Source organism: Semicossyphus pulcher, unplaced genomic scaffold, assembly GCF_022749685.1.
Source record: "Semicossyphus pulcher isolate SPU_LCO1_2020_fin unplaced genomic scaffold, fSemPul1.0.p SCAF_18, whole genome shotgun sequence".
Lineage (NCBI taxonomy): Eukaryota > Metazoa > Chordata > Actinopteri > Labriformes > Labridae > Semicossyphus > Semicossyphus pulcher.
The window spans coordinates 21,052,318-21,071,013 of record NW_027211691.1 but is presented as its reverse complement, the minus strand read 5'-3'; the positions used below and the strand labels follow the sequence as shown (position 1 = coordinate 21,071,013).

Sequence of the window (18,696 nt, the reverse complement as noted above, 5' to 3'; positions counted from 1 at the left end):
GTATTGCAACAAAAGTTTGATAGATAAAAGTAAGTATATCAAAATCCCCCCCCCCCAAAAAAATGGAGGTAAAAGTTTGAGATAACCTCTTGAGGAGACTCCTTTCTTTCCTTTTCCCTCCCACTGAGCCTCCTGCAGAGCTTTGCTGCTTCCAACATGTTTTTCTAAGTACAACTCCATTCTGACCTCCTTTGCACACATTGCATTCTTCTTGCAGCAGCTGAAACTCAAGCGTCAGTCTGGTTATTAACAGTTGGAGCCGGTCTGACTCTAAACGAGTTGTGTTTGAGGTCATAACACAAGTCTGGGTTCTGGGCCAGCATGACATTACAGGCTGTTTCTTTGGCCGGCGCTCCTGAATGCTGTCTTTGTTCCCAGATTCGTGATAAAGGCTTCATTTGGACCCCCTTCCACCGCATGTGAAATGAAGACCAAAACATCCCTGAAAGGAGACGACAGAGAGCTATGGAGCAGACGGGCTTACAGTACCCTCTGACTTTTTGTCATGTAAGGTTTTTTTTTGTAGCCATCAAGATATTCTGACTTCTCAGCAGCAGATTCTGATGGTGGCAAAGAAAAACTGAATGGAAATAAACAAAAAAGGACTAAACAAGTGAGGATGTTGCTACATGAACAGGTGCCTGTATCTGCAACATTTTCCACTTAACAAACCAAAACACATGTAGCCTTCATTGATTTTTCCCATACTAGAAAAGGCATCTAAGAACTTCAAGAGGGGCTAAATAGGCCGCATTATATACAGTAGTGAACATCATAAACCTGGAAGATTAAGCTTTAACCTTAAAAAAACTTTTGTCTCCCCCTTCTGGCAGCGAGAGTAATAACACTCAACATCAACGTGTGCTTATGACGTCCTTTGCTTGACCTTTCATCGCTCTCCAACAAGGAAAAGCTGCTCCAATGGTTATTAGTGTTTGTCCACATTGTCAATCTCTTTCTTCAAGTACAGTGGGATTTACCTGATGATGGCTTAATTGGAAATGTGTGAACCTTTTTTTGTAACAGGCTCATTTTTTGTAAAAGTCACACACTCAAGCTTTAAGTCAAAGCCAAGATAACTAAGATGACATCATGAGTCACCAATGACTGATTATTTTGAAGAGAACTCCACATTTTGGATATAGGAAGAATATAGGAAACTTCCGAAGTGTAGAGGCCTAATTAATCACGATTCAAGCTGTGGGATTATGCAACGCCTACAAGTGCAAGAATATTTGCTACAAAGTTAAGTTGTGCTGCAGTCAAGTTTGAGTCAAGTCTTAATCATGACAGAAATCAACAAATTCTCAGAGGAAAAAATAATTATATTTGTGGCTTTTTTCACTCCTCTTATTAGCCACTCAAAAAATTAATTCAGCCTGCATTAAATGATTTCATGACCCACCTGCCCGCCTGTGTACCTTGGAGCACACTGCTGTCAAGGCTAGGCAGAGATAGCTAAGCCTAGCAAGCTAGTCGCATAACTATGGCGGACAAAATTGAGTTGAATACAGTAAGCTTCTCTTCCCTATGTGGACTAGTCATCAAGGGGTAGTAAGTTGCCTGCCTCAGCTTTAAATAATTAGTTTGTAAAGTAAACATATAACTCGATGCAGCAGCCAGTTAGCTTAGCATAAAGACTTGAAGTTGAAACAGCTAGCTTGGCTCTGTCCATAAACAGAATCCACCAAAGCTAAGCTAACCTGCTGCTGGACGTAAGAAAGAGCTACATTGTTGGAATAATTAACTGAGATACTTTGCTTTATTTGTCTTAAAAAGTCTCCCTGATTGATCTTCCAGGTAATTTCAGTATAATTATACAGTGAGAGGAGATGACTCATCCCCCTCTAATTACAGGGCTTTGTTAGCGTGACGCTGGCGAGTTCTTAATTGGAACAGTTTATGCCGACGCTGTGTGTGCATGTATTCAGTTTTCATAGGCTAAGGGCCTTTTTGTGGAGGGCAGCGGCAGCCTTCCTCTACAGTGGGGGAGTAATTATAAGGGACAATGAAAAAGCAATGGTTAGAGTGTAGGCTGCTAAGCTTGATAGTTATACTGCGCAACATTAAATTCTACAGAGGATGTACCTTTATGTTTGTTGTTGTTTCATGGAAATGTTGTAAAATAAGACCAGGAGAACTTTTGTCAGAACTTAAACCTATTTTTTGGTTCTGCTTTTACCAATCTGTGGTTAAAGAGGAGACTAATAATTAACCATTGGCAGAGAAGCATGCCATAAACACACAATGAATTACAAATATATCGAGCAGCACCATTTAACCCACATCCAGGAAGGTCAAAGGTCATGGCCTGCAGTAATACATCACCCCTGCTGCAAGATATGATTCAGCGTTTTGCTCCAGGACACAAAAAAGGTAAAGTAGGGTTAAAGAATGCCTAGAGTTTATATCTTTATTGTTACCATGCTGTCTTCACACTTACATGGTTACAAGGCTGTTATACTCCATATTAGCCTCCCTAAAGCTGAATACTGAATTATTGTATTCCTAACCAAAGACCCAATGGTCACATTAAGATTATTTGAAACTATGTCAACTCTTATTGACATTGGTGGCATAAGTAGACACCCTTAACTGAAGTATAAATAATTATACATCAATGGAAAAGTCAGAAAATAAACATAGGTACTATTTGTACCAGTGCTTGTCCTGTTATTGTAAGTTAAATCACTTTTGTACAGTTTTTATAAATATTTCTAAGCTTTTTTTTTTTTTTTTAAATTCTAAAAAATTTTTTTCTCCTCCCTTTAATCTATATTTTTGTCCTAGGGCCGCATCAAAATTACTTAAATTCCACTACAGCTAATGAAACCAATACCGTGGCCTATATATCAAGATAATTATAGTAACAATATAATAACATAAAACAGGATAAAAAAGTGTAAACTTAATGCTAACGTTAACATTACGTACACAGATTTTGTCCATGTGAACAGGAGCACCATGGAGTCCCACAGTGATCGTGGATGTAAACGGTTAACCCGGTGGTGTAGCGGTCCGTGGTGACGTCACACGCTGCCTTCGTATTGCTGCTGTGGGCCGCAGTTTGTTCAGGAGGACTCGAGATCCCAAACTACTGTACGACTTCTCCCAACAGACCACCGACTACAGCCGGATAAAACCCTTAAAAATGGGCAACTGTCAAGTAGGTACCTTTGTGTTAAATAGACTGTGTTTAAAACGCGCTGCCTGTGGAAAAAGAAAATCTTACAATCAGCAGATTGGGTTTGGCTCGGAGTGAGAGCGAAAGAGTTTCGGGTTAATTAATGGGAACACGATTTTGTTCCAGTCAATCACGTGTTATAGATAGATTCCGTGGCTGGTTCCGAATCAGTTTTTGTGATTATTGCTTATTCTGCATGATGGATCCGACCCTGCTACGCCACTATTCGCAGTCAGAGTTGCGCACAACATGAAATCGAGGCAAATCTCAATTCTCTTTCGTGAAATTAAGAGTTGTTGCATAAGATTTATATTGTTTGGTGTTTCTTTAAATGGAGCCGATGTAACGTCGTAAATGACACCGTGTGACAGACAACCGTGTCTGGGTGTACGCAGAGGAAAGAGCCACTCCCCTGCGGAATTCATCACAGCTCCGTTAGATGTGGACAGATGAATGAGTGAGGCTCTGTATGTGAGCATGTGCGTTAGGCAAGAGTCAGTGGGTGCAAAGAGGGGGCAGGGTGTCCATTTCAGTCAGATTTCTGTCTTTTTTGGGGCCTTTGTGTTCATTTTTTTGGTTTTCCATTATTGTCAACATAAATAACACATTGAAAGTGGCAAAAAAGGCTTTCAACAACTATGATTTTATTGTTTTTTTTATTTGAAACGTAGAGTAAAAGTCTGGTATCATAAATGAATAAAATAAAATAACTACACCTTCACAATAAAAGTCAAACATACAGCATACACTTCTTATTATTACTCTTATTATGGGGCAGAAAAGTGCCATTTAATTCATTCTTTCTGGGTATGATATAGGTTCGATATAGGATCGTTTATTGTAGTGCCTCTGGAGCTTCCCGAGACCCCTTTTGGCCCCCAGACAGCCATTTGGTTGCTGCCAGTAATTCATGCAACCCCCACCAAGTTTGTTTAAAGACTTCTGGCCCTGAATTCCTCATTCCTCCCCTCCCCCATCTGCCAGCTGCTCCTGCATCGCTATCATGACTTCATTTACTGAAACAATGATCAGTTTGATTAAGGCAGAGTGTTATGAGAAGCTGTTTTGAGCCTGCAAGTCATCGACATAACAATCTTCTTTTATTCCCTTAGCCTACAATCGTGCCCTATGAGGACTTTGATGTCATGGCTGACATCAAGGCCATCCGCAAAGCCTGCAAAGGGTTCGGTAAGATGGATATAATGAATGAATGTGTTTGTATTTATAGTCCAGTAAAATAAGTTTGAAATGATTACTGTTTTTTTTAAGATTTAAGCATATGTTTTATTGTGTTGTCTTCTCTTTAGGAACGGATGAGCAGGCCATCATCGACATCCTGGCTAATCGCTGTGCATTTCAGCGACAGGAAATCAAACAGGCCTATTTTGACAAGTATGATGATGTGAGTGTAAAGTAATACACACAATAATATCTGCACATTCTTTACTGCACAGTTTTTACTATAAGAAACATTTTGAAATATGTGACAAAATTTGCTCTCCTGCTGTGTTCCTGTGACAGGAGCTGGTGGATGTGTTGAAGAGGGAGTTGTCAGGGAACTTTGAGAACGCCATCCTCGCCATGCTGGACCTGCCCGTCATCTACGCCGTGAAGGAGCTGAGGAAGGCCATGAAGGGAGCGGGAACCGATGAGGACGTGCTGGTGGAGATACTCTGCACCGCCACCAACGCCGTCAGTCACAAATTAAAAGCTTGTAATTGAAATGAATGATAATATCTGTGTAATATTATGGTTAAATGCTTTCATTTTAGGCATAAAAATAATAGGATTAACTTGACTTTTTATCAATTGTACTTCAATGTTTCCCCACAGGACATCGCCATGTTCAAGGAGTGCTACTTTCAAGGTAAGCTAATAAACAAAATTACCTTTTTTACTGCAGACTTTTTAAAAAATAGTTCAAAAACTTTATTTATACAGGACATTTTATAGTTTCAGTAACAAATAAGTGCTTGGCTTAACCCTCCACCACATTCATATTGCTGTTATCAGTTTGTAGACATCTTATGCTGCATAAAAATCCGACTGTTAACCTTTGCACCCACTAATCATTAATGTCACAATTCCCTTCCTTGAATTGAACTCAGGAGGAAATTACTAAGCGTCACTTATTTTGACCTGCAGTTCACCACATACAGTACTATTCTTGTCCCTTTAGCCAAGTCATTCACAGTCACACTGTGTTTAGTCAAGGCCCATCCTGTTGCAACTTCCTGTTCACTGTGACACCAGTGCTGATAGCGGATCATAGTTATTAACATAATTTCTTTCCTCGAAGATTTCTCAGCTACTATCAATTTTTGTCTCACTTAACGTTATTTTCCATCCTCCTTCTTTATAAACTTTCTTATGAGGTACTGTGTACAAAGATTAGGAGTGTGTTATGTTCATTAACAGTGTAAAACTTTGGTAGTGGCTATCTTGGCAGTTTGAATATCAAAATAACGAAGGGAGATGGACGTTCAAATAAAGTTCAAATAAGTTCAGACACTGTGTAAATATAATTGTTTAAAGTCAATAAAACTGTCTGAATCGCAAATTGGAGGGTGGAGGTTTAAATGAGTATAACACCAGTAGGCTATATGATGCTATATGGTGTTATTTCAACAAATTACCCACAGAAACATTATTGTTAATAGCTTAAAACCTGGGCTGCACGGTGGTGCAGTGGTTAGCGCTGTCGCCTCACAGCTAGAAGGTTACTGGTTCAGACGTAGGGGGCCTTTCTGTGTGGAGTTTGCATGTTCCCTCCGGGTACTCCGGCTTCGTCCCACAGTCCAAAGACATGCTCGTTAGCTTCATTGGTGACTCTAAATTGCCCTTATGTGTGCATGTGAGCGTGAAGGGTTGTCTGTCTCTATGTGCCAGCCCTGTGATTGATTGGTCAGTCCAGGTGTAACCCCGCCTCTCGCCCAAAGACAGCTGGGATAGGCTCCAGCCCTCCTGCAACCCTGAACAGGATAAGCTGTAAAGATAATATATGGATGGACCTTAAAACCCTTTTTCTTAATATCATATTGATTGTATTTTGAGGCAGGGAACATAGATATAGGCCAAATCCTTACTGACAACCAAGCTAGCCACTGTACTGGCAGCTAGCTGTCTGGAGCTAATGTGTTGCTAATGCTACATTCAGTCAGCTATGTACAGCATTTTACACTTTGTATTTTTGTCTTGTGCATGTTTACTAGAATAAAACATAAAACTACTTCATATGAGCACTTAATGTTTTATTAGCAGTAGGCTACATTTGTTTTAGCTAGCTCTTGTCGATAATAGCTATCTAAGCTGTTATCATAGTCTCATTATTACTGCCTGTAAAAACCTAGCAGGCATTTGGCTTCATTAGAAGTGTGTTTAGCTGCCTGCATAGGTGGACAGAAAAACAGTTGATGTAGCTCGCAGAATATTGTAATTTATCTGAAAGTATTAAGTTTTAGTTTCAGAGTGAAGGATCCTGTCTTAACTCAAATCCTTGTCATACAGGCAGGTGGAGGCTTAGATACCAACTCATAGTCTTATTAAACTAAAAATCTCTGCAGTCAAGTTACTTTTGAAAAACCAGGTCAGACTTTGGTGTAAGTTAGGAAATTGAGGGTAATTATTAACTGGAATGGAAACGCTGGTTCAGCGAAAGTGGGTGCTAAACTAAAAGCAGACTGCACTGAACACGACAAACTTACTGGTTCAAGAGTATCTTTGAGTGGACTCCCCCTGCTGAAACATGAAAAAAGCAGTATGACATATTATTTGACCCTTTTTTGTGTCTCTCTTTCAGTGCATGAACGTGATCTTGAAGCAGACATCGAAGGAGACACAAGCGGGGACGTTAGAAACCTGCTCATGGCTCTCATGGAGGTTAGTGCTCTTGAGTTTCTACTCCTCTCGCGTAACGAAATTCTGCACTGAAATCGAGCTCACTCTCCCTGTGCCCACTCATGCACTATAACTCACACACACATACACACACTGGCCAAAATCCAGACAGCCTCTCATTAGCCCAGATACAGTTGCTTCAGTCACATACAGTAGGAATAATCTTCTTCTTCTTCCAGGGCAACAGAGACGAGAGTTACGAGGTGGATGAAGATCTGGCTGAACAAGATGCTACCTCCCTGTTTGAGGTACTGCTTCAAAGCTAATACATATTCACAATAATGTTATATAAACTTCTTTCATTAATCCTGAACAACATTAAAATGTGTTGCAGGCTGGTGAGGGTTGTTTTGGGACAGATGAGTCCACGTTCAGCTTCATCCTGGCCTCCAGAAACTACCTGCAGCTCCAGGCCACATTCAAGATATATGAGCAGGTGGGTTCTGGTGTCACACTGTGCACAGCTGCAGTGATATTGCATATCAGTTAATGTGATCTGACATTGCATCTTCAGCTAGCATGTGAATTAGTCAGGGCTGGTATCTTACATAACCCTTTAGAAGAAGAAGAATTGCAGTTTCCTGGGAGTTTAAAATTATACTTCCTTCAGACATAAATTACAAGACTCAGCATCCAATTCTTCGGAGGAAAAAATAGACCTTGAAAATGCAGCTTTACTTTGATTAAACCGGTCATTTTCTCTCCATAGCTCTCTGGAACTGAAATCCTGGATGCCATAGAGAATGAGACGTCTGGGACACTGAAAAAATGCTACATCGCTCTTGGTAAGAATGAAACACAAAGTCTTTTCTCTGTAGAAATGATTCACTGTTTATATTTCTTCAGCCTTTATTTAACCGGGACGTCCTTTGAGGTTACATCTTTTAAAACACACAGGCAACAGCAGACATAATTTAAAATGTAGTTTATGTGTAGTAATAGCACAAAACTTTTTATCAGAGCGTTTTAGTTTTATTTGGAGGAAGAGGAGTCGATTATGTTGAATTTAAGGTTCGATAAACTGCAGTGGAATTAAATGAAATGTCCGTTTTTCTCCTCCTCAGTGAGAGTCGCTAAGAACCCTCAGCTCTACTTTGCCAGACGTCTGAACAAAGCGATGAAAGGAGCGGGCACTGACGATGACACCCTCATCCGCATCATTGTGGTTCGCTCTGAGGTAAGTGCACTAAAAGACCAGTAGGTGGAGCCAAAGACTATCTGCATCCTGAATCCCTTCATTTCTGCAACACATTTTAGCCTAGGTGGCTGTTTTCATGCTACAGACATAAGTTATTTTATTAATATTTAATTTCTTGACTATAGAAATCCATTGATAGTTTTCTTCCATTATAACATGGCTACTGTTAAATCTGCTCTGTATGAGAAAAAGTAGCACATCTGTTTTATGCTTACTTTGAAGCAGGTTGGTGCTTCATGGTTTTTGTTTTTGTTTTCTGAATGTGTTTTTTACAGCATTAATGTGTCAGAATTGTCCTGTATCGTCAAATATTTATCTGTGGAAACAAACTTATTAAGACCTGTAAAAGCTATTTTAAAGCTCCTGTGAGGAGTTTTTCGCTGGTTGTGAAACAGACTGGAATTAATTCTGATGACTCTATATGACCTACAAAGCAAACCAGACCATCAGCGACAAGATTGATTGTTTTTATATAGTGATAGATATGACTGTTAAAGACCACCACTTAAACATGTACAGGACAAAATCAGCAAAAGAGATAAGAGGTACAGCTTTGTCCACAGGGGGCGCCAAAATTGATTTTATTGGGTACAAGAATACATAACTGTATGTAATAGTGTAGTAATTTTTCTTTTAAACCTGATGCACTATTGTCGCAGTAGCATCTGTTTAGTCTGAAGGTTTTGTTGCACATTCACAGAGTTAAATTGTTTTATTCCAGTGGAAATCTTTGGTTGAACAAGCCCCCTTCTTTGATGACAAAATCCATGGGTATTTTTGTGCAGACAAAGATGTTTATTTATTCCATTCCGGAACAAATTAACACCAAAATGTAAAGTTTCAGCGTTTTAGTACTTAGTGTGAAAAGGGGATAGAGGAGATTAAAACAAAAAAGTCAAATTAAATCATAATATATGGAATTATAAACAACAGAAATATGAAAGATTGGATCATAGACTCGTTACTTTAAAAAAAATCTGATTACTGCCAAATGTAGACTGTAACTTAAGTAATGTCAGTGCATGAAAACACACTAGCTGTGTCTCAGTTCAGGGGCTGCAGCCTTGAAAGGACGCGGTCTGCGAAGGATGAGTCATTCATAGCCTGCGTAGATCGCTACAGCCAAACAGAAATGAGACGGTCTGGCTTTACGAAGGATTTCCTGTGTGCCTCACCAGCTGGGCACGCCCTTTTCCCCTGAATCACCAAACGCCACTCATGTCGCCTAGCAACAGGTTGCTAGCATTGAAACATTAAGTTGAAACCAGAAACTTTAACATTTAAAAGAGTATTCCTTGGCTGCTTAAGAGTCCATCATCCTGTTTGAATTGGCGCGCATTTTTCTCCATGTTTGGTTTTCCAGCTAGTCATCCCCATGTCACTGAGTACCACATTAGGTCTGTAGTGTTTACATCAAACTCTTTTCATTTTCTTTTGTCAGTTTGATCTGGAGACCATCAAAGACTTTTACCTGGAGAAGTACGATGTGTCTCTGAAGGACGCCATAAAGGACGAGTGCAGCGGCGACTACAAACGTCTCCTCCTGGCCATCTGCCACTGAGAGTCGGAGAAGTAGACCCGGGCGGACGTGGACGACAGGCAGAGATGGCAGAGTATGTTCATTCTGAGGGCGCTGCTGTTGTCTGTCTAACAAACTAATACTACTCAGTCTCTCCATGTGACATTATGCATGGAGCAGGAGGGTGGAAGTGGCTCGTGTCTTGTCCAAACTCTTGAGTTATGTGAATCTAGGTGGCTCTCTTTTTAAACTTTTTCCAACAGGCATTAATTACAAAATTGGCATTAAACTGGATTTACTAAACCGTCTTTGAACGTACAATTTCTAATAAACACTGCCCATTTGCTAGTCAGATTTTAACTCCTTTTGTTAACACCCTTACCAGCATTTGCACAATGTGGAGTCAGTTTTTGGCAAGGTAAACAAGCAACAATATTTACTTAATATTACAAGTGTTACATTATTACCAATGTAGAAGTATTACACTGTTTTAGATTGAATAATTCTCTATTAATGTTTGATTTCTTTGTCCAGGGCCGTTATCTTTCACCCTCCATGCCCCAAAATCAGTGACTGTTTCACTGCTGTTACTACTAATGCAATCACACCATATGAAGCTTGAAGTGTGAACAAATGTGAACGTTTGCAATGAAGGAATATACGTTTGTAACATGAAGGATACGCGATGTTATGTGAATGGATTGGATACGTAGAAGAGAATATATATTTTATCCGTTGCTTATTGAAAGAAACTATGTATTGATTTACAATATGTTGCATTTTTATCATTTAATACGTCTAGAAAAACTTGACAAATCCAAATGCACCTCACCTTGTTATACTTTTGTTTTTTACTACTAACACAGTAGAGAGTTTAATATATAACATTATTTAGTTTACTGTTTTAGGTAGGCCAGAGAGTATAAATGTGTAGACACCTGTTGGAAACATGTAACATCTAGACAGTCTGATGTCTCTATATGTGTGTCCCTATAAGGCAGCTGAGATTTGTTCAAATTACCACTATTGTAATCATATTGCGACAAGCTGAGTAGATACTCATAGTGAATTGAAGTACAGGTGATAGTTACAACATAAATCAGGACATCAGATGGGTCGTGAATTAGTGTTTGCCTCTCCATAGCCAAAGAATTGTAGTTTACCTGCAAATAAAGTTCCCTATAACATCATCACGTCTGGTTTCGTTTGACCTTTGACCGTCTTTGATACTATGGTGAAAATTTGCTGTCACATCCTGTTACAGACAATAAAACGTAGTTGCCATTAACGAAAAAAGAAAAATAGTAAGTTGGTTTAAATCCTATTAATCAGATCGATTTCAGTTTATACACGTTAACAGTAAGTCATGAATTCCAAAGTTAGTCACTGAGTTCCACAAGGTTCAGTACTTTGACCACTTCTATTTACCTTCTATATGCTTCCTTTGTGTTTTATCACCAGGAAGAACTCCATGAAAATACCAAAACTGCATAATATATGCAACGTGAAATATGACTATTTGATTTGTTGTGAAAAGCAACTAATTACATATTCTGTACTGTAGTGTAGTTAGGTACAATTCTGAATTACTTTTACTTGTGTTATTCTATTTTATGTTGCTTTCTACTGATACTTAACTAGAGATCAATGAGATTCTAGATTCCTAAGAGATTCAAATTATTATTATTTAGAAATATTTTCAACAAATAAAATATGAATATTAAAGATTAAGCTTCCCAGTTGTATTTACTAGCTGCAACATTAATGATAAGCACCAACATGTTACTATTAAAACTCAAAAATATAAAATACATGATTTAAAAATGGGCCATGTGTAATTTTACATACTTTAAGTTGATGCCAGTCGTTGTTCTTTGCTGATATTGCCGTTTGTTTGTTGCCGTGGATTTAAACTTAAAACTTAATAAACTTAATAAAAACTACCGAGTGTAGTCAGTTAACCTACATTAAAGTGTGGACATAAAGTGCACAGTTATAATGTTTAAAATAGCTGTATAGCGTATTCCAACGCTTACAAACAATTACAGAAGACTGGATGAGAATGGGAGTTATCTTTCGAACTCGTCAGTCGATGAAAGGAAAACGCCCCCTTAGACCTGTCATTGCTGCTTTGTTGCGTTTAAGTACTGTCAGAAATATGAAAAATCCTAATTAAAGTTTAATGCAAATCCACAAATAATTGCAAATACGTAGAGAACAATGGGCGAAATTATACAATATCAGCCGACAGGTTCTGATAAAAAGTAGGAGGGCAATATTTATTTGGGGAAGATGTCATTTTTACACATTTCCCTTAAAACCAGCCTGAATCACTTGGTACCTTTGAAAACTCTGGTCTCCAGTAGAGTTAAGGCTACTGTACTGTGCGTTTTAACAACGTTTGACTGCTCGGCATGAGATTTTAATGACTGCATGTTTGTCAAAAGGTTGTGTTTTATTTTTTTTCCCACAAAGGCTGGGAATTATCTGAGTTTATTTAATAAAAACACATAGATTTTTATAGAAATAAATCAAAACTTAATAATTCGAATAATAAATAAATATAAATCCCAGTTGCACTTAGTGCATCTTTATGTGGTTTGAGGCAAATTTTTGAGGGATAATAAGCTGCTCATCTTCTGAAAATGTTTCCCTTTTAGAAACAATAATAGTGATATCAGTGTACAGCGTAAAACAGAATTTATATAGACATGAGATGTACGACTTTGCGTCGAGCCCCTGAAGGCAGCATGCAGTCTGAGTAGCGTCAGTCCCCTCTGGCCCCGCCCCTCTCTCTGACATGCATGTTGTAGTCTCGCATTTTGTCACTCGTCTGTGTTTATATTTTTAAAAACGGGGCTCTTTACACGACGTGAGGTGTCGGCGTACAGCAACACAAACACAGGAACATCTCTGACACCGGTTTTATCTACTGGACTCTCTTGACGGTACGTTTTCCTGAGTGTTTCTCTGCTTTTGTTGGTCCTTTTTTTCTGTTTTAGCTGATAATTACAGTCATTAGCATCCATCTTGGTAGGAGCTAATTAAAACCACTGCAAGGAGAAATGGTTGGCCCTTAAGCTAACTGAACACCATGTCTTTGTGTGTAGTAAGGTTTACAACGACTGTCATTCTGAATATGCCTCTTTCCTTGGAAACACTGTTTAATGCTTTAATTTTGTATTAAATCACAAGAGATAATAGGCCTGCCGACTCTGTCGTTGCATTATGGCACTTTTTTAGTATTTTTCCCCATGTGCTAACACTGAAAATGTAAGATATCTTCACATGCTGCATTAGTTTGAGTAATTCGCATGTTAACACGTTGTGTCAGGTGGTGGATTCAGATTAATCACTGCAGCACTCACCTCTTACTTCTCCAGCTTGCAGATGTTGAAAGAGTCCATCATCACACAATAAAGTCCACTTCCCGCCACAAAACAAGGAGCTAAACTACTGTATTTAATCTTTTTTGCCAATTTAAATATTCCACTCAGGGTTCATGCACCTGAATGCACCACCTATATACTCTGCAGACAATAACCATATAAGGGCAACACCTTTATAATTGTGCTACAAAACACATGAGGTCATTCATTACTAATGCATGTCTCATAATGATTTAATGCACGCGTTAATGCATCATTAATGTATCATAAATTCCTGTTGCTCACCATTAGGAAGTGTGAAGCCAGAATGTGATTAATTAAAGGCACAGTCCACCTATTTTTCAAATGTATGTCTGTCACTAAAGGAAAGAAACGTTGATGAAGTCACAGCAGTTGTTTTTGGATTGCGACTGAACATTTTTAATCGAAGTTTTGAAAGGAGTAAGCAAGACTGAAGGTTAGTGAGAGGCGCTATTGAGATGCATTATGGGAAATGTAGGATCCAATGACTTTGAGCTTGAAGATCCAAAGGTAGAGTACAATCATCCTGTGACAATAGGCTTAAACAACAATATAAAGCATCTTTGTTATTACATTTTATTTGTAATTTTCCTTAAATCAACTACTAGTCTAGACCCTTGGTAGTCACAGAGGAGGTGAGTACATCTGCCATTTTCCCTCCTTAAAGTGATTTAGAGATTTAAATTTTGACTTACAATACTAGAAAGAGAGTTACGCTTTCTCTTCAACATAAATATCATAATCTGACTCACATGCACAGAACAAGAGTGTATAGGTATGTATAAGAAATTGAGAAATATAAATCCACAGGAAAAAACTTTTTTTATAGGGATGCAGGATGTTATCGGCAAGTTTTCGGTATCTGCAGATCATGGCATGAAAATGACATATCGGCATTGTCAGATATGTTATTTTCTGCCGATAAAACAACGCTTTTATTATGCCTAAATGCACGACGATTCTCTAAAAAAAGAAAAGAAAATGTTACAAACAAATTAATATGGCATTTTGTACACTGAAGTAGTTTTCTTGTGTTGCCCAGTGACTGTGCACATTTTAAAAAGCACTGTATTGTGTTATTTCTGCATCTGCCAGTGGGCCACCACAATAAGAGTAGGCATGATATCAATTCCACTACAGGGGACACTTGATGTTCTCTGCAATTAGGTGGAAAAAAACATGTGCCTGATATATCGGTATCGGCAAAAAGGGTTGGAAAATATCAGCATATTGGATATCGGCAAAAAAATCCAATATTGCGCATCCCTATTTCTTTATTTATAAAGCAACATTACATTCAGAGGCCTCATCCTTAAGAACAAAGACCATGTTTCCCTGCACATGGTTAATTAATGCTTAACTTATACATGATTCATCGTGTTCTAATGAATGCATTAATGCTTCATGTATCATAAACTCATGTAGATCAATTAATGATTAGGCCGGTATCTTTTAGTGTTGTTTCCTGTTATGAGGTCCTTCAGTACAAAGTAAGCGGGTACATTGCAGTAACAATAAAACACAGATATAAATCATTAATAAAAATGTTTTACAGGATAACTGAAGGACCACAGAGCTGATGATGTCATGGAAAGTTAATGATTAGATGAAAATATTCACTTGGTTCATTTAACTGCAGAAGGACATAAATGCTAAGTAGAGATTCTAACGTCCTTGCATTTATTAGTGTATTGTGAGAACTAAATATGCATTTATTAGTTGCTGTCAATTCATAAGCATTAGTCATAAGTCATGAAGCTTCACATGCATGAATTGATGCCTTTTTTTATGCATGAAAAATGCCAATTAATGTAGCCTAACCAAAGCTTTCATTAGGGCCTTTATTGATCTACGAAACATCTAATGCATTGCTGCTTTTTATTTTTATGAGCAATAATTATACAGATAATATGTTTCCTGTAAATTCTGATGGACTCATGCTGCTTATAAGTCTTTTAATAGATATTAGCAGCTCCCACGTTGCTGCTGATAAAGAAAAGAACATTGGCTTTGTGTTACCTTTTAAAAACAAACAAGTTGTTTGTGTCATTAGATCTGGTAAACAATGTTTCATGACCCCTGTAACCCTCCTCTGCTCCTCTCTCAGGTTTGCAGAGATGTCCGTGTGGCAGCAGGAGACGTCGGGTTATTCCCCCTGCGTGGAGATCGACTCCAGCTCAGTGAGGTGCAAAGACCGGCTCACCTCTCCGGCCTGGCTGAAGCAGGAACAGGATGAACTCCGCATCATCAAGTGGGAGAATTTCCAAACAGGAGCGTCGACCGACGCTGTTCAGGACAACACACCCAGCAGCGCCATGTCGGGTACAAGCACTTTAATACACTGTCTGCTGCTTTGTTGCTGTTGTTACCTGTATTTTTATTAGTTGGTGCTGTGAAACAAAAGAGGCAGTGTGCCGGGTGGTGAGTATTAAAGCCCCTGTTAAAGATAATTTGGTCTCTGTAAAATCAAGACTTTTGCTACTTTGCGAGCAGCTTGGATCATGATCAATCCCTCTTGCCTCTTCTTGTTTATTGATCTCTCATTTGACGCAACACTCGTCAAAAAACAGCTTTATTTTAAAGGTTAGAAAAGTGTCCAAATGTTTACATCATAAAGCTATATCATTACTTTTCTACAGACAAAAATGATGCCATTAAATGATTTGATCTAATGAAACTTTATGGTGTGTTTAAAAGCTCTGTTCTTGGCTTTCTTGCCCTCTTCTAGCCGGCTCACATATCGAGAGCCTGCCCCCGAGGGTGCTGCTGACCATCACCAAGCTGCAGTGCATGCTGGAGAGCAAACAGGAGCGCATCGCTGCCCTGGAGAGGCAGGTGGAGGACCTGATGCAGGACCGCAAGTTCCTGAGGAGCCAGATAGAAAACCTCACCAGTAACCGCTCCATGCCAACGTTTGCATCACCCAGTCCAGTGACTGAAGGTCGGTGTCAGCGTGACGCAGTAAACCACGTTTGACTTATTTTTTTCCACACTAATTTGATGCTGTACTTCATGTCGTTTGTCATTTTCACACAGCTCCTAAACACAGCAAAATGCAGCACTCGGAAAACAAATCTCGGAAGAGAGAACGAGTGTCCTGTAGTTCTTCTGGCAGCAGCCACAGCGGCTCTGAAGCGTCAGACTCGTCCGAAGTTTCTGCGGCCTCGAGTGAACACAGGAGGAAGAAACACCACAAAGACAAGAAGAGGTCAAAGAAAGGGAAGGACTACAGCCGGAAGAGAGGTGATTATATGTCTAAGTATTATAAAGGTAGTACATGTTTGTTGGTCGGTTTTATTAGAAGTAAAAATGTATAATTCTTGTTATAACAGAAGTCTTGAGGTAAGACGGAACACTTTCTTAATTGCACCTGTCTTCTCCTTGCTTCCACCAGCCACAGGAGTCCAGTACGTCATCCACCGCTACAAACAGGTCCTGTCAGCCTTCATCAAAAAGAAAAGCATGAGCGAAGCCTTCCGCCACCTTGGAATCGACAGGAACACCATCGCCAACACGGCGTCGATCGCCGAGCTCCACATGGCCGGCAAAGACATGGTCCCTTTGGTGGGCATGTTTCGCCAAGGAGAAGAGACTCTGGTCAGCTACGCCCAAAGGTGCACCTTGGTCATCGACAGCGACGCAGATCTGTCGAGGAGAATAGATCAGATGAAAGCGAACGGAGAACTCCTGCCAATCTCAGGGAAGAGGCCGAGGGTGTTGCATTCTCACCTGGCGCCACTTGGGGGCGCCGCAGAGAGCATTTTAATAGGTTGATGACTATTTCACTGCATGGAGAAGGAGTGAAACATAATGACTCACAAACTTGTGTTCTTTTGTTCCTTTTACAACCCAATCAGAACAGCTGGACTCGAATATTTAATGTAGCATTTTTAAAGTTGATTTATGTCTCAAGGGTACGGAAGCCCTTAGCGGACATGCATCCATACATTTTATTTACTCAGCTTGTTCGTGTAATGTGATTGTTTTCTCGAGATCTGGACTTATTTTTTTCGTTATTTCAAGATAACAAAGCTGGTTTTCTTGTGATAACGGGACAATCTAGAGATCTAGAAAACAAAGAACAGGCTGGTCACTGTGATATTACAGACCAGGACATGCCGTGCTGCCATTGCCCACACTAATGAGGTTTGTTTTGTGCTTTTGCAACTCTGGAGAGTTTTGATCATCTGACGGTACAGTGATGCAGCTTTGTTGTCTCGATATAATGAGATAAAAAAGTTGAGATCTTGAGAAAACAAACAGAAATGACTCGTTATCACAGGGAACAAAAGAGTAAATTAAAGTGTATGTTTGAATGTCCACTTAGGGCTTCCGTACAAGCGGAATCAACATTAATGCCTTTCAATTCATGCTTTTCTGTATCCACATGTTCACATTTAGGATGTGCATTTTGTACTTGATGACCATAAAAATGATTCACTTTCTTTGTGACCTAAATGTGTGCAGTTCTAAGAACCAACCACAAGATGGCAGTGCTCACATATTAGAAGGATTTTACAAATCATTCCTTGTCATTCATCCAAAATGGTGGATAGTAAATTTCCACTTACAGTTTCTGCTGGAACTTTTGTGTTCATTGAATATGTGAAAATATTTTTGTTGACTTCATCCTGTTGTTGGTTTTCTGTCATTGAACTGAGCGATTCCAAACAATTGCATTTGTTGCAAAGTGTGTTCATGTTTCTGAAACTGCCAAAAAATGAAAACACAGTTTGTTCATACAGAAATATGACGAGTAAGTCGCCTTTGTTTTTTATGCTGGGATGTTTTTAGGTGAAAGGTTTAAAAACATGTAAATGAGTTTTCAAAATAAGTGAAAATCAGCATCCCATCAGCCCCAGGTTTTATAACCTTTGATGCAATGCTGCTCAACTGTACATGGTTTTCAATGTGGTCCTGCTTTCAGGTATATATTTACATTGTTTCCTGACCAGAAGAATGGGCATCACCAGTTGTATAAACAGAAGGAAAAGCTCGGTAAGACACCCTCGGGCGATGGTAAGTGTCACCCTGCTTTTTGCTTTTCACATGGAGTGACAAATGACTCGTTCAAAGCCATTACAAGGGCTGCACCCAGGCTGTTTATCTTTGCATGGGACTCCGTCACTGTCACTCCCATTTTCACACCCGGACTATCTGCTTATCTCTCACTCTCTCGTCCCAATCCGTCCGTCCCCTCCCCCTAAACCCCCGCCATCTTCTATTATGAACTCATTCAGTCATTTTTCATTATCTCCTCTCCTCCCTTTCGTTTCTTTCTGACGCATCTTTTCACCACAAATAAAAAGCTGGTGGAGTTTTGGATAGTGTAGGAGCATTTAATGGCCGGAAGAGGCGATAGCGAGTGACCTACAGTTCCTCTCAGCCTGAGGGGACAGGTGCATGCTGGTCTGCTCAGCAGCATGAGGTGGGAAAGGGTGGGTGTCTCTCTCTGCCAGCTCTCATCTTTTCCCACCTCCCAAGGCAT

At 39.4% G+C, this 18,696-nt stretch overlaps 2 protein-coding genes across 2 annotated transcripts; both read left to right on the top strand.

Moving 5' to 3' along the window:
* Nucleotides 1–3,050: 3,050 nt before the first annotated feature.
* Nucleotides 3,051–10,991, top strand: anxa13 (annexin A13). The gene is made up of 11 exons (XM_069667205.1): nt 3,051–3,166; nt 4,297–4,372; nt 4,492–4,586; nt 4,706–4,876; nt 5,018–5,051; nt 6,984–7,063; nt 7,261–7,329; nt 7,416–7,517; nt 7,791–7,866; nt 8,146–8,258; nt 9,721–10,991. Exons 1-11 carry the CDS (start codon nt 3,152–3,154, stop codon nt 9,838–9,840), a joined length of 951 nt encoding a protein of 316 aa, XP_069523306.1. The 5' UTR covers nt 3,051–3,151; the 3' UTR covers nt 9,841–10,991.
* Nucleotides 10,992–12,659: 1,668 nt separating this feature from the next.
* On the top strand, nt 12,660–17,956 carry LOC138596109 (coiled-coil domain-containing protein 106-like). Its single transcript, XM_069667711.1, has 5 exons — nt 12,660–12,746; nt 15,316–15,530; nt 15,937–16,149; nt 16,245–16,451; nt 16,603–17,956. The coding sequence occupies exons 2-5, from the start codon at nt 15,326–15,328 to the stop codon at nt 16,980–16,982; spliced, it is 1,005 nt and encodes a 334-aa protein (XP_069523812.1). The 5' UTR covers nt 12,660–12,746; nt 15,316–15,325; the 3' UTR covers nt 16,983–17,956.
* Nucleotides 17,957–18,696: the final 740 nt, after the last annotated feature.

Bases quoted from the DNA above. Each gene is read 5' to 3' on its own strand.
- LOC138596109 (XM_069667711.1), top strand. From the start codon at position 15,326: ATGTCCGTGTGGCAGCAGGAGACGTCGGGTTATTCCCCCTGCGTGGAG. The intron at 16,150-16,244 runs GTCGGTGTCAGC...ATTTTCACACAG, and splicing joins ACCCAGTCCAGTGACTGAAG to CTCCTAAACACAGCAAAATG. The intron at 16,452-16,602 runs GTGATTATATGT...TGCTTCCACCAG, and splicing joins GGACTACAGCCGGAAGAGAG to CCACAGGAGTCCAGTACGTC.
- anxa13 (XM_069667205.1), top strand. The intron at 5,052-6,983 runs GTAAGCTAATAA...TCTCTCTTTCAG, and splicing joins CAAGGAGTGCTACTTTCAAG to TGCATGAACGTGATCTTGAA. The intron at 7,064-7,260 runs GTTAGTGCTCTT...TTCTTCTTCCAG, and splicing joins TGCTCATGGCTCTCATGGAG to GGCAACAGAGACGAGAGTTA.